General features: G+C 39.6%; 2 protein-coding genes across 3 annotated transcripts; both read left to right on the top strand.

Annotated features, from left to right (window-relative positions):
- The first annotated feature begins 1,139 nt into the window (after positions 1–1,139).
- yeats4 (YEATS domain containing 4) lies at positions 1,140–3,554 on the top strand. Its single transcript, XM_068731371.1, has 7 exons — positions 1,140–1,355; positions 1,572–1,691; positions 1,777–1,843; positions 2,026–2,120; positions 2,277–2,366; positions 2,624–2,711; positions 2,877–3,554. Exons 1-7 carry the CDS (start codon positions 1,305–1,307, stop codon positions 3,044–3,046), a joined length of 681 nt encoding a protein of 226 aa, XP_068587472.1. The 5' UTR covers positions 1,140–1,304; the 3' UTR covers positions 3,047–3,554.
- A 348-nt stretch (positions 3,555–3,902) lies between these two features.
- napepld (N-acyl phosphatidylethanolamine phospholipase D) lies at positions 3,903–15,818 on the top strand. 2 transcript variants are annotated; one of them, XM_068731410.1, is made up of 10 exons: positions 3,903–4,127; positions 7,037–7,112; positions 7,678–7,791; positions 8,021–8,161; positions 12,387–12,611; positions 12,752–12,855; positions 13,380–13,545; positions 13,767–13,915; positions 14,043–14,157; positions 14,767–15,818. In XM_068731410.1, the coding sequence occupies exons 1-10, from the start codon at positions 3,973–3,975 to the stop codon at positions 14,896–14,898; spliced, it is 1,377 nt and encodes a 458-aa protein (XP_068587511.1). In that variant the 5' UTR covers positions 3,903–3,972; the 3' UTR covers positions 14,899–15,818. The 2 variants fall into 2 exon arrangements, with proteins under 2 accessions (XP_068587511.1, XP_068587512.1); XM_068731411.1 differs by lacking the exon at positions 3,903–4,127 and adding an exon at positions 4,832–5,112 and having other exon boundaries at positions 14,767–15,816.
- The last annotated feature ends 82 nt before the right edge of the window (positions 15,819–15,900 follow it).

Raw genomic sequence — 15,900 nt, 5'->3', positions numbered from 1 at the left:
TTGTGTTTTCAGTATTTGACTTAAAGTAAAATGGTAAGATATATTTTCACTAGACATAACCTGAGCTGCAGTTACTTCTTCATTGTAACAGATAATGTAAATGTTTTAAGAGATCCATCTTTGTTTGACCCAACCTGAAACCCACCAAACGTAACTTCTTTATATAACTGGTTACAATTGAGATGTTCTGTAAATGTAGTTGATCAGAAAAGCTTAGCAGACATGCCCAGTGAAGAGCGGGGCTTCATGGGAAGTTAAGTCTAGATTAAAAGTCCCCTCTAGATTATTTACAGTGGGGACGATTGTCATCCTGTACTACTGCTGCCAGACATTTCTTATTCTAACTACACATTACCTGTCTAGGAAAGAGCCATAGTAAAGTCATCATGTGGTCATTGCCCCTAAAAGAAATAAAACATTTTTGAATTTGGTTTGGTTTTGTGGTTTTCCTTTGTACACGATGCATCTATTAGTCTCCATAGTGGGCATCAGGTTAAGGTAGACTATATGAATTACTTCAAGCCTACCAATGTGAATGAGGTTTTCATATCAATTTGGTCCACAAATTCTTCATTTTTCTAAAAGCATTGTCCCAAATTGGGTTTGATGAAGGTGCAAAAACAAACTAGCAAACCTTGAAAGTAGAGATGATTGGATTCATTGGTTTGTAGTTAAAAATGTCTACCAAATACTAAATGAAGTGAACGTAAGTAGAAATGAGTAGAGTCTTACCTATTTAAGGGTCGTTGTGTCATTAAATGACTAAATTATCGGACGAAATGTATTATAGCAGTGCTATCTTATTGCTTATCTAGTACATTCACATTTAACGCGAGTTGAACAAGGAATGTTTGATATTCAACTGATCATTAAAACATCTCTTCGGTTAACTGGTGTAAACACCCATACGATTCATTTAAACAGGGATTTTAAAACTACAATTTAAAAGACAGACTTAGGGAAAGCTAATATGGCGTTTGCAGTTTGTTTGAGCCATCAAGGAAATTATGATACAAATTATTACAAAACCGTATTTCATAATTCTGCGCTCCTTGTCCGACACGTCCTCCATCAGCCGGAACCTTTAACGTCGCCCATGTTTCGCTCCTACCGCGCAATTTAAAACGCTGCACTCGTCACTTCCGGCTCTTGTTTGGCTGATGGTTTGAAATGAGAAGGCTGGCTGTATAAAGCGCACTTTTAACGCTCGAATGGCAGGTTTGTTCAGTGAGGATACATGCTGTGGAACAAGAAGAGTCCTCTAGAGTGAACTACGGGATCACCTTCACTCTCTCAACCGTACTATGTTTAAAAAGATGACTGAATTCGGTCCAGATTCCGGGGGGCGAGTGAAGGTAACGTTACACTGCAGCAGTGTTGTGTTATTGGAACATATTAGCTCATTCTATTATTACAGCAGTTTAACAATTAAACATCGAAAATGTTAATTAATAGTTGCCTTATTCAGAATTCATGTAACGTTACCTACACGGCTTCTTTGTCCTGTTTTCTAATATCTTGTAATTGGGAGTATTCATATGATTATACATGTTTCTCCCTCTCATCTGCAGGGAATAACCATCGTGAAGCCCATTGTGTTTGGGAACGTTGCCCGTTACTTTGGGAAGAAGAGAGAGGAGGATGGACACACGCACCAGTGGTCTGTCTATGTGAAGCCTTACAGAAATGAGGTGAGACATCCAAATCACAGCAAAGATGGCCAGCCAATTCTAATGTCACTTTTTTATTTTATACATAAATACATTGTTCTTCTAGGATATGTCTGCTTACGTGAAGAAAATCCAGTTCAAGCTTCATGAGAGCTATGGTAACCCTCTGAGAGGTGAGTACGGGACGAGGAGGCTGCTTCTGAATGGATCCGTTTCTGTCGTCAGGATGCATTATCTCCTGTGGACATTTACAACTGTTACTTATTTATGTTAAAATTAACATGTGACATTCAATACATGTAAGAGGAATATGTTAAAGGTGTGTAGTGGCTCGCTGTGTTTCTCTTCCTTCCAGTGGTGACCAAGCCTCCGTATGAGATCACAGAGACGGGCTGGGGGGAGTTTGAGATCATCATCAAGATCTTCTTCATTGACCCCAATGAGAGACCTGTGAGAGCCTCACCGATAGTTTCATGAGCTGCTTTGCATATTGATACTTAACCCAGGAATTTTGAGCTTTACCTCCTTGTATGTATGCTTTATATTTGTGTGTGTGTGTGTGTGTGTGTGTGTGTGTGTGTGTGTGTGTGTGTGTGTGTGTATAAGGTGACTCTGTACCATCTGTTGAAGCTGTTCCAGTCAGACTCCAGTGCAATACCTAAGAAGACGGTTGTCTCTGAATTCTATGATGAAATGGTACGTCTGGTAGCTTGTAACCACAGTTACTCTACTGCATCATTTATGTTTATTATTATTACCTACTAATATTAATCTTGTCACTATCAATTACATGAATCGCATACAATTTTCAAAGTTTCCACACATCTAGAGCTTTGATTTTCAAACTGACATAACCACATCACATCAGTATTTTTGATAAAAAATGGGTTGGGGAGGTTTGGCTGTAAATTGGGGGCGATGCACCTGACTCTGTTTTCTTTGTCATTTTTCAGATCTTCCAGGATCCCACGGCCATGATGCAGCAGCTTCTGACCACATCGAGACAACTCACCCTGGGTGCTTACAAGCATGAGACCGAATGTATGTACACACACAATGAACACAAGACGCATACAGACTAGTATGCCCCGTTTGCTTTACTTTAACATCGGTGCCCTGCATAAAGGGAAAAACAATGTTTGTGCATCTGTACAGAAGAGCAGCATGGACATGAGTTACTGTCATCTTGCTTGTGTGTGTTTGCAGTCAGTGAGCTGGAACAGAGGACCAAAGAGAAAATGGAGACCGCAAAGAAGAGAACCAGCCAGGAGATCACAGAGCTGAAAGACAAACTAAAAGCCAGCAGAGAAAACATCAACCACCTGAAGGCAGAGATCAGGAAGCTGGAGGAGGACGGAGACCACAAGGATCACTGAGACCACAAGGATCACTGAGACATGGACTAACACACACAAAGTGATTTAAAAAAGAAAAAAAGCCATTGTTGTGATATATTTTATGATTACACTTTTGTTTATTCCTTTTTTTCTTCTACACTCAATATCACAAAGCTCAAAGAAGATTTCCACAGAATTTACCATAATGTTTTTACTGCATAACTGAAAACATAAACATAAAATCTGAACTGTGTTGTGTTTTGTTAGCGGTGTTGCTTGTGACTGAAACAAGGATTTTGTGATTCACCTTTCATGGTGTTCTTTTCTACCCAAACATTGCTGGATCACCAGGCAGTATTCACACCTACCTGATGAGATATCCACATCTGTGTGAACAGTTTTGAATATGAATAGCTCATTTGTTGTGTTTTTTTTACTGATCTTTCAATTTTCTATATAAAGTTACAATGTTTTCAGGATTGCCTGTAAATTTCTCTTCTGTTGTAACCATTAGGGAGGGTTGATTCATAAAACATGATGGAAGACAGGTGTTGGGTTTTTTTTAGTCATGAAGTTTGCACCCACTGTAATGAAGATTTAAGTAACTCCTATAATCCATATGGAGTAAGACGTCCTGTTCAAAGATGGGCATAGTCAGTACTATGCAACAGAATGTTATACTCAAATATTCTGTTGACTACCTCCAGAATAAATGTACAATAACATTTACAGATTTAAGAGGAAGCTTTTACATGTTTTATATAACAAATCTAAATGTGTTTGTATCTAAAGGGAATTAAAGAGAGTTTCATTAAAGCCTAGCTAGGAATTATGAAATATCCGAGAGTCCTTGAACGCATCTGGCAGGAAGTTCAAACTGTAGCTCTCCGGACGCTCAACAACTTTTCTTAAACTGCAGACAAACGCTCCTTTGTGTTCTCCGAGTGTTCGTCACTAAAGGTCCAATGCAAAGGGCTAACATGGAGCCCGTGTTGTGCAGGCAGTTACACGTGTTTCTGGCGTGTGGGCGTAAGTTTAGTAAACACAACGAGCGACTAACCGAGTGTGTGCTCGGGTTCAACTGGCCCCAGGTGTGCTTCATTAGGAGGAGCAGTTCAAGGTAAGCCTGTGTCTACACGTTCAAGTAGTGCATACGTTTTACAGCTGTTAGTAGACATGTGTGCCAGGGAGTGTGTACGGATTATTAGTCCACTTGTAGTAAATGAATGTAACATGAGTTTTTCATTTGATTATTAATTTGAGCACCATTCTTTTCCAGGTAGATGACTGATTATGATGATTGGTGGTCAAAAAGTATTCCGCTGTCATTTTATTGAAAGGGATCACATTTCTTCTAAATCTAGTTCTAGATATGAAATGTTGAATATATAGCACAGTTAGTTGGGTTGAAAGTATAATAACCAATAAACAATTAGATAATTGACAAAGTAATCAATGTTAAAAATAAAATAGATAAATATGATTGCGTGAATTAAATTGATATGGCTATTCTATTTATGTATTGTTATTCGAATCATTATTATTGGTAATTATTTGTACTCTATGATTAAGCATAATATAACAGACATAATAGAACGCTTACCCGTCCAAGTTGCAGTAATAAGATAAAGGTCTTACAAATATTTTGTAAGCAAGACTTTAATTGTTTTAGTCCTAAAAATATGAATTCACCCTTACTTCTATTTAAGTGCGTTTTTAGTTATTTATTATTTATTATTATTTAGCAGCCTGCAGTCACAGGGAGAGTTTTTAGAGGCGGTCACGTGATCAGAGGGCTTTGCACCTACGTCAGAGAAGCCGAGCTGGTGCCGACTAATGATCCTCACCGTCCTGCTGCATCTAAACTCCCCGACTTACCTTCTGAAAGACGTCCTCCTCCTACGGCATTGACTGTTGCCTTTTTGAGTTTCCTCTCGCTGGTGACTGAAAGGCACATCTATACTCATTTACAACAGAATTGGAAACGCTCAGGTCCTAATAATGTGACCCAGCTCACATTAACGAGAGTATATGGCTAACGTAAACGCAACAAACATGTCTCCCCGCTAAGAAAACAACTGCTTCTGTTGCGTTCAAGTTTACAGGTGAGTTGGCTGAAAATAGTAACAACTGGTGTAGTTTTATAGCCCGTAGCGATGGTCGTGTTCCTCGACAGTGCGTGCATGGTGGCCCGCGTTTTAATCTGTTACATACTATCACTGTAGTTTTACCCAAGGGACACATTTCGCTCTTAAAATCTGCTACAGTGTAACTTAGCAAGCATTACTCAATTTCCTTCTCGTATTTGGCAAAGAAGTGAATAACACAGCCGGTGTTATTGTTGCTGCTGTGTTTCCTGTCTGTGTCAATGTTCACACATTGTAAACGGGAGATATTTGAAGATATCTAAATATGTTGAGGCTGCTCATCAAATGTTTGGGCAGTTAGTCTCACAACTACACTCATTCATGTTCAGATTTGTGCGTGATCATGATAATAGCTGTAATAAAAATGTGTTTGCGCAGTCATAATGACACCTAACTGAAATCTGGGCTAGGTAAATATGGTTATCAGCATTTAAATGTCCTGCACAAATAGTGTGGGCTACAGGCTGTGTTTCTCCTCTAATAACTTGGAGGTAATCATGTCTGATCACTTGATAGAAGTATTGAATTTAATCTGATGACGGAGAAGAAGAGAAACTCTCACTTCAGGCTGGATATGACCACATCGGGCACCCTGGCTGGCTCCATAGATCTTTGTTTGGTTGTCAGAGCTCCATTGTTGTCCCAGAGAGTCTGTGTTTCTGTGCATTTTAAAGTCTATTCACGCGGCCCGGGTGCATCATCAGCACGCCATAGCTTTAACATGTGGCGTTCCCTCAAAGAGGACCAGTGCGTTTGTGGGGCCGTGTCTCTTAGCACAACAGAGGATCCATCTGTTAGCCTCGCAACAATATCATGCTACCAAGGAAGCATATCTCACAATTATCTTCAATCAATATGGGATAGCAAAGAAGGCCACCCTCAAGTGCATTTCCTCATAAGTGCACGAATGAATCGGTTACAAGTGGATAGTAGTTAGTAAGGGTGTGTGCTGCGCTGTGCTGTGCATAATAGCAGGATAAGGAAGGGCTGTGATTAGACCTGCTGGCTTTGGAGTGTGGGAGCCAACATCAATGTTTGTGCGTAGCAAATGTAGGTGTATCTTCTCCTACCCCTACACTAAGATGTCAAATTCACTCATATGTTGTAACTTTTTCTTTTAGGCACAGAGTCAGCCCAGGACTCCTTTTATTTTACCTGAGTCAGCTCAGCTGAAACCGGACCTGTAGCACAGTGTAGGGCTCAACTCAACGTTTAATATTGCACCACCATGTTTGAGGTAGATAGTTCCCAAAAAGAAATGAGTCAGAGCAGTTTCAACTGTTGCACTGGGCCTGTAATGAAGTGTCAGTATGATTTAATGAGTACAGTTAAATCATAGTTTGGCATAATCACTTCATATTTATAGTTAATTTGGCTTTTTTTTATGTGGATGTCCTTCATTATTTTTGTGTCATGCATGCATCAGTATTACACAAGAGTAAAAACAGCTCTTTGTGTGTTTTTAACTGTCGCCCTCACTAAGCAACTTAGTTTTTCCTGCCAACAAGATGTTAAAAGATAAGATCACTGTTAATACTGAGACACAGAGTTAGTAGTTGGTGCTCTGTGGTAGCACTATTTCACAGTGTCAGTTGAATTCGGTGAAATCGATATTGCTGTGTGTCTGATTATCATTGTTGTGTTTTCTCATATGCAAACTACTATGGTTTCACTCTCAGCTGTTAAATGTGTTCTGTTGTTGTTGCTGTATGAATGTAACGCTGTCCTCCTCAGCTGCTTCTGGTGCACCTTCAAGCACGGCATGTGACATGACATGTGAGCTAAAAGTGTGTGTGTGTGTGTGTGTGTGTGTGTGTGTGTGTGTGTGTGTGTGTGTGTGTGTGTGTGTGTGTGTGTGTGTGTGTGTGTGTGTGTGCGCTAGGTGTGGTGGTGAGCCCATGGAGAAGCCGTCATCTTCAGGCAAAGCAGCTCTGGAGGAGAGAAATGGCCTGGTGGAGGTAAGCAGCTTGCACATCAACTCACAACATGTGGTAAACTAACTTTAATACTAACAAATATAAGTTTCTGCTTTTCAAATGTGAAAAGTTATATTTACGGTCACTGTAGTTGACTTTCTTGACTCATGCACTAGTTGTTCAAAGGGAACGTTGCAGAAGTCTGTTTACAGGTTTTGGGGGTACTACTGCATATGTGAAGAGAAAAAAAATAGTATCAAGCGTCATGTTTTTTTTATTCCATGCATTCTTCTTCCCAGTCAAAACATATCATTGGTTCTGCTACATCGATTTTGATCCTTTTTTTTCTAAAACTGTCCATTTGTGTGTTGTAGGAGCGCAATGCTAAATCAGTCCATAACTCTTGGCGAGATTGTTACACCCAAAGCAACCAGAAGCTGAAAATGATTCCAAATTCATATTTATTTCAATTTGGTGGCACAAGAGGGTGTCTTAATCATGGTTGGCTATTTGGTTGATGGTGCTACTTTCCCATCCTGTTTGAAATGCCCTGGAGAATGCAAATGGTCTCCATCACTGTGTGTCTGTGTTTGTACCTGTTCTCCAGGATGTTGGGATGCTGAGAGGGGCCGAGGGTGGAGAGGTGGCTGCTCGGACTCCAAGGAAGAGCAGCTCCTCTCGCTCCTCCCGCAAGAGCTTCCGCTTGGACTACCGGCTGGAGGTAAAACCTCACTTCCCATAATCCCCCTGACCAGCAAAACCTCCTCTTCTACTTGAAACACACACATCAACAGACACTCAATCGTCATTTCCATAACCCCTTCCTTCAACATGCCATCCTTCCAGTTCTCTAACTGTTGTGTATTGTGTTTTAACCTGACTTTGTTTGAAATGCCATTCTCTAAGCCTAAAATAAATGGCTAAAATGTCACGGTTTACTTTGATTCTAGGAGGAAGTAACAAAGTCCTGCCGAGACAAACATGGCCGCTGGACCAACCCCTGGCCCACATGGCGGTTCCCCTCCTACACCACCCTGCTCAGATTCCTGTTATTGGATAAAAATCACAGCAATATACCAACTAGTAAAGAGGTGTGTTGTTGTTATTATTATTATTAGTATTATTATAGTAAACGTTTAAAGCTATTTACTTAATATTTGTTGCATAATATCACAAGTAATCCAAGTCCCAGTGTTGGATCAGTAATAGATGTTTTAAATTGAACTGTCCCAATATAATACAGTATATAGTGGTGTTTTAATGGCTTTACATATCAACATGTTGAGTTTATCTTTACCCAGTTGTCCACGTTTAATTAGGAAAAGTCATTAAATATGAAGCCAAAAAAATGATGTCTCATTTATTTAGAGACGTTAAATATTGAATGGGGTCAAATTGACCCCAGGACATTACAAGGGTAGACCCGGTCTCCTGGGTCACTGCTTCACAACTTCACATTTACTTTGGCAGAAAATATGAGGTCACACTTCATTTCTGTTCAAGTGTGCACTCTGGCGCCCTGCTGGACGTCTTCGATACAGACTAAAGACATCAACAGAAAGGGTCCAAAGGTTGGGATCGTTTCAAGCTGAAACAAGAGACTTAGTATGTCATGGAAAATGTTAGTATAGTGTTTCATAAAAAGTCATAGTATAGTGTTTCATAAAAAGTCATAGTATAGTATTTCATATAAAAGTCATAGTATAGTATTTCATATAAAAGTCATAGTATAGTATTTCATAAAAAGTCATAGTATAGTATTTATTCAATATTTACATTTTATTGTGAATATATGCAAATTAGCTCATGACGTAATGGCTCGTTGCAAAACATAATGATCACTGATTAGTTTACAGTCATTTCGGCTGAAAAAAAACTCACTTTTTCGTGGTGCTTCATTTACATAATTTTGACTTCAGCGCCTCGTCCCATTTATTAAATTTATTTACTATGAGTAAGTAAGTAAGTCTTAGTCAACAGTTATATTTTATCATATTTTTAACAAACAATCAACATGCCTATAGATAAATTTCCCAGAGTGTTGGCCTAACAACACAATTAACCCATCATAAGTGGCTGGCAGAATAATACAAGTGTCTCACAACACAAGTAAAGAAGCTGCTTCCACTCCAGAGTGAGGTTAAACAATTGCAAAAGCAGACCAAGAAAAGAAGGAGTTAGAAAAAAGCACTTTTCTGTCTTGAAGGACTTTGTGAAGGAAAGATCACTCTGGCAGACAGAAGAAGAAAAAAATGCTCCAAAGTACCGAAAAAAGGTATTGTGAATTGGAGAAGAAAAATCTAAAATCGTACAATTTTACATATCAATCACAGAGGAGAAAGATTGATTTTCTTGAGGAAAAAATCAAGGCTTTGAATGAAGAGTACAACTCATTTAAAAAAAAAAAGAAAGCAGTTACATATCAAAGCCTGTTGGAAGACAAAATCACTGTAGAAGAAGAAAAATGGGAGAAACAAGCCGCAAAACGTAGGCAACACAAAGAAGAAAAGAGTGCATACAAGACCGAAATCAATAGGTTGAAAAGTAAAATTGAAAAGCATACGACTCTGGAAGACGAGGTGGATCAATTGAAAAAGAATGAGAACAACTTAAAGGCGAAGTTAGACACCCACGAAAAAGAGGCTAAGGAGAAGCGTGGCCTCATTTGTATGATTAGGCATAAACTGAACTTCATGACTAGCTCCAACAAACATCTCAAAACTAAGAAGGAAGAGTCTGTGAAGGTCACTGAGTTACAACATGAGGAGATCGCGTCTCTCAGAAGTACTATTTCTGAGTTAGAGGACAGGGTAAGAGAAGAGATCAACCAGACTCAGGGCATTGAGATTGAGAGATGTAAGATCAAAAACAACTTGTTGAAGGGTCAGGAGGAACTCACTGCAAACAAAACAACTACTAAGAATCTGCAGGAGGAAGTTCAAATCTTAAAAAGTGAGGCCAATGAAAGGAACCGAGCAATGGCCAAGGCTAACTGGGATTACTGTTCTGTTGAAAAACAGCTGGAAGACGTGAAGTCGCAGCTGGCAGACATAAATGCCAAATATAAGAACTTGGAAGGTTCCAAGGCCGACTTGGCCACTCAATTGAACACGGTCATGGAGGAGAGGGTAAAGTTACAAGAAGAGTTGCTGCGCTGCAAAGAGACGGTAGCGCAGCATCAAGAACTGCTCAACCTCCAGGACACCAAGAAAAAAAGAGTTAATTATGGCCACGGAAGATAAGGTAAAATTCCTCATTTTGGAAAACAAGGAGTTAAAAACTTTCCAAAAAAACTGGGCACAAGACTGTCTCAAGACATAGCCATTCTACAGCGGGACACATTTTTTAAGCGAAACAATGTGGATGTCCGCCACATGTGTAAACTAAAGAAAATTCTGAAGAGACAGAATGCCGAGATTGAGGACCTGACAAACAGGTTGGTATGGCAGCTGGAAGACGCCATCCAAAAATTGCAGCTGTGTCAGTGGGACAAGAGGGACCTGAAGAAAGCAGTGATGGCTGAAAAGGGAAACTCCTCAATGTACAAGTCCATGTACACAAAGGCTGAAGAGGAAAAGAAGGAGCTGAAAATGGACCTAAGAAAGGCAATGTTACAGATAGGATTCAAGAGCACTTTGCCTCCTATCTCAATGAAACCCCAGACCCCCCCTCAGGACAGGGGACCCTTTCAGATGGAGACCCCCCCCCTTCCACCAATCTCCAAAGTCCAGTGTTGTGGAGTCAAAATCACACCTACCCCACCCCCATTCTCAAAGTTCCAGAACAGCATGGTCACCCAGTGTGGTCCTGGGTTCAAATCAATGAGCCTGGGGCCTTACTGAGTGAGTTTGCTGTTCTCTTCATGTCTGTTAAGATTTTCTCCAGGTGATCCTGTAATCTTACAAAGCCTGAAGACATGCAGTGTGGTTGATGGTTCGATCCCCTACTTCTTGGGGTGACTGTGGCTCAGTGTAGAGCAGGGTCATCCTTCAATCAGAGAATCGGTGGTTCGATGCAGCAATGGCTGTTCAATCACGTGATGTCTAATTAATGCAGAACTACTAACTGACATAAGACTCATATGTCTTAGACATAACTGTCAAAGTGGAGCAGAGCAGGAAAATATTCTGTGATTTTTACAAACAAACTGCTCCAGCTCCCACAATTTTCACTCTTTATACACCATTTTTGGCCAAAAAGCTTGGAAATGTTGTGCCGTCGCACACAGATGTCATTGGAATCCAACGGACTTACACATTTGGCTCAAAGAGCCGCAGAGCGACATGAACTCTAACCGACTGCTCCATTAGGCTCCATGTTAAATCAGACCACTAATTTCTCAAAGAAAGCAGACGGTACCAGTTTTGTTTATTGCTCTGGAGCTCACATTTTAACACCACAAACATAAAAAAACACATCACCGCGTTTGGCAGAGTCTTATCTTTCTCATGATACCATTTTTGTTGTTAAAAGGAGGCAGGAGTTTACAACACTACTGGTAACGTGTGTGTGTGTGTGTGTGTGTGTGTGTGTGTGTGTGTGTGTGTGTGTGTGTGTGTGTGTGTGTGTGTATTGCGACTTCTTCAGGCAGTAGCAGCCACACTGTCAAAATTTCCTGTGGAATTTTCTAGTTATTATTATTATTATTATTATTATTATTATCCGTACAGTGATCAGTGTTAGAGTTCACACACAGTGTTTCCCACCTCTCTTAGTAGGATTAATGCCCTTTGTCAACTCTCAAAACCCACACAGTATTTAGTTTCTAGTCGAAACCATGCTGAGCTCAGTAAGAGCTTTACAGGCTTCAAATACTACTCTCACACAGCAGCAGAAAAATTAATTGGACTTTTTTTTTTTCACTCTGTGAATGGGTGTACAGATCAAAAGTTTAATGATAAGCTCACAACATTTTGTAATATTGTTAGTATGTTTCCTTGTGAAGTTCATGCATACATACTTAACAGATGAAACTTCAAGCTACACAAAAGGAAGTTGACCAGAGCTATTTCTTTATTAAAAATAAATCCTGCAAGCAGCAACAAAAGCGTGTTTAAAGAGGAGCAAACAGTGCAGCACTGTAACATCTAACAGTGAGTCTGTTATAAGGGTGACTGGGGATTACTGATCTTTTTTTTTAAAGTATGATCAAATGAAGTCATAAGACATAATCAATATGCAATTGTTTTTTTCTTTCCCTGTCCTTCTCTTCTACTTCTTAACCCTTCCCTCTTCCTTTCATTCCTCCATCCTTCCACCTCTCTTTGTGCTGCTTGTACCCGTCCTTCTCTTTGTCCCTTTCTCCTTCCTGTGAAGGCTCTGGATGGTGAGCTCCCAGTGATGGAACCGTACTTTGTCCAGAGCCCAGACCTCTCTGACTCTGGTCCAGGTCTGAGAGTCACCTGGCTGGGTCACGCCACAGTTATGGTTGAAATGGACGGGCTGAATATTCTGACAGACCCAATATTCAGTCAGAGGGCCTCACCGTTCCAGTTCATGGGGCCCAAAAGGTACAGAGGACCCCCCTGCACTGTGGAACAGGTGTGGTACTTTTTGTTTTTAATTTGTCCTTACGATAATTCATCTTAGAAAAAAACTAAGTCCTCAATCATATTATTTCTCCTACGCCTAGTTTCTTTGGCTGCTACCATGGTTTCATGTTTTAACTCTTCTGCCAACAGCTGCCCAGGATCGATGCTGTTGTCATCAGTCATTCTCATTATGACCATCTGGATGCTGGCTCCGTGGCCAGTCTTAATGCACGCTTTGGAGGGGAGCTACGCTGGTAAGTGTTGTGGAACTATTGTCAACAATACTGTTTTGAGATCCAGTCTTAATTTTATTCATTAGTTGTAGTTCAAGTATTCAGCTTACACTCTCAACCAAAGAGCATTATGAGAGTATTCCACGATTTTGGAATAATTAAAGTATGCCATCAAATGAGAAAGGAAAAAGTTGTAGTGTAAAATGTCATAACAATATCATTAAAAAAAAATTATATAGTATGCCAGTAAAAATCATAGTATAGTATATCATAAAAAGGTTTAGTATAGCGTGCCATTAAAATCATTGTCCAGTCATAGTGTAGTATGATATAAAAAAGTAATTGTATAGTAAGTTGTACAAATATTATAAAAAAAAAACAAAGTATAGTATGTAAAAAAAAAAATCAGTATGTTGGACAAAGGCATAAACACAGTATTGTATATTATGTCATAAAATAGTATGTCGAAAAAATTCATTGTTTGGCAAAAAAAGTCATTATACATATGAAAAGGGATATTCTACATGCAATGAAATGTTACACAGGTTCGTGCCCCTGGGTTTGATGGACTGGCTAGTGAAGATGGGCTGTGAGAATGTGATGGAGCTGGATTGGTGGGAGGAGAATTGTGTCCCGGGTCATGATGATGTTACCTTCGTCTGCACACCCTCTCAACACTGGAGCAAACGCACAGCGCTGGACGATAACAAGGTAGTAATTCATTACCTTTAATGTATCAACTCAATCACTAGAAGAGTAGAGGGCGAATGACACATAACCAGGTACATTTGGCAAAAATACTTGGTAAGCAATCCAATAGCTGACCCATTTTTTTCAGTAAAACAGCACAAAGAGGGTTTCATTTTTTTTTTAGTTGAAAGCATATTAAGTACATGAATGTAACTCTTCATATTGTTTGCGGTTTCTCTCAGTCTCTATGGGGCAGCTGGTCTATTTTGGGCCCTGATCATCGATTCTTCTTTGCTGGCGATACCGGCTACTGCACTTCCTTCCAGGAGATTGGCCGGCGCTTCGGACCATTTGACCTCGCAGCAATCCCCATTGGCGCTTACCTGCCCAGGTTCTGTCATAAATGTTTCAATTTGATAGTTTAATTCCACCTAAATATGACAATGTCAACAAAATCTAAGCCCTACATCCTTTGTAAAAGTAGACAAACGGACACAAAAATGAACTTTGTTTTTCAGGGATATGATGCAGGGGCAGCATGTAGATCCAGAAGAGGCTGTTCGGATCCACCAAGACCTTCAGGCCAAACAGTCCGTGGCCATTCACTGGGGAACCTTTGCTCTTGCCTATGAGGTACAATATGCAGTTAATTAGTTGTGGTTTAAAGTAATAATTTGACCCGCTTCAAAAACACCTTGGCAATCAAATGTGGTTTCTCTCTGAAAGACAGTAGCCCACATCTACTGGCATCAAAACTCTTGCTTAATTTGATTGGCTGCTAGGACCAAGTGTGACACTGATGAGCAGGACGACACGATGACTCAGCTCTATTTCTATACAATGAGGATAAATGTGTCCTGCTAGATAATGCAGTTCTGCAGTAAATCATGTGGTCCTGATGAAATGGGCCGCGTTATACTGACAGGTTTTTATGTTCACAACACTGAGGCCAGGCTAAATAACAGAAAGACCTCTCTAAAACATGTTAGGGTCCTGATACACTAGAAGGAACCATAAGAAATGTTAATAAAAAAAAATTCCAGAAACCGCTGACCCATCATAGTATAACCCATTCCATTCCAGTAATTTGTTGGTCACTATATTCTGGTAACACAACCAGTGTCATTGTTCGCTATCCCAGTTTAATGCAATCTCCGGCTTGCTGCCACACTTTGAAAGTTAGATGACAAAGTAAAAAACAATCACTTTTTCTCAATTAACATTGCATCCCTTCTTCATCAGTACTACCTGGAGCCACCGGTTCATCTCAGAGAGGCCATGGAACAGAAAGGACTGAAGCAAGAATCCTTTTTCACTTTACATCACGGGGAGTCCCGCCTTTTAGCGTCACAGGAAGGAGACGTCTTTGACTGATCCTCTCTGTAACAAAGTGCAGAAAATGTTTATCATATTTGATGAAGTTTTAAAACATAGAGAATTAAAACGTTCTACAATGCTGTATCTCCACCAGAGAAACATTTGAATATGAAATTCGAGTCACAAATACGATTTGTATCAGTAACAAAGCACAAAAATCAACTTCTTTTTTTAATCCTAAGAAGTATAATTACCAATTTCACATAATATATTTAGAGACGTTTTTGTGATCTGCTTCAGGAAGCTTTCAGCCCAGAGGAGACCAGAGCAGTGACTTATGTTCAACCACTGAAAAAAAATGTCTGCATGCTAATGTTATCGGTTGGTGTAAACTATCTGTTCAAGAATAAATTAAACTCACACAGAGTAACTGGTGCAGGGAACAATGTGGAATTGAACCACAAACCTTTAGTATGAAACTGGACTGGAGAAAGATGCAGCTTCATGTTCACACACAGCTGGACTTTGAAGTTCCTGTGAGCTTTAATATAACAACAATCGGAAAGTTATTTAGATTGGTGCTAGCCGATGCCACAATACAAAAGGTATTGTTTTTCTGAATGTACACTGGCCAACCCAAAACTACATGAGATGCAGAAGTGTAAGAATAAATCTATTTGCCTGTGAAATTAATTCCCAACCACTGTATTTTAATAGAAAAAATTGTTAAAGAACTGTCAGATGCAGACTGAAGTTGAGCTGGGTTCACCTCATGTCTTGAAAATAGTGCTTTTTGGTGTGATCATTTTCACTTCTTAGAACGCAAGTAAACGGATGTATTTGCTTCACATCAAAAGTAGAATCATTTTAGTACTCAAAGTGATTTTTTTAATGTTTTAGACTTGATCCATTTCACTGATTCTCCCATTAAATATAACTTGCATTTAAAATGTTTCTTTCTTGTCAACAGAACTATCTAGAATAAGGGAAAAAGCCATACTACAGTATGTCGAAAAATTCATGATAAAATCCAATTATAATATGGCAAAAAATGTTAAG

Source organism: Cebidichthys violaceus, unplaced genomic scaffold, assembly GCF_023349555.1.
Source record: "Cebidichthys violaceus isolate CVI_PGR_0920_01 unplaced genomic scaffold, fCebVio1.0.p SCAF_51, whole genome shotgun sequence".
NCBI classification, from domain to species: Eukaryota; Metazoa; Chordata; class Actinopteri; order Perciformes; family Stichaeidae; genus Cebidichthys; species Cebidichthys violaceus.
This window is presented reverse-complemented; position numbering and strand designations above follow the sequence as displayed.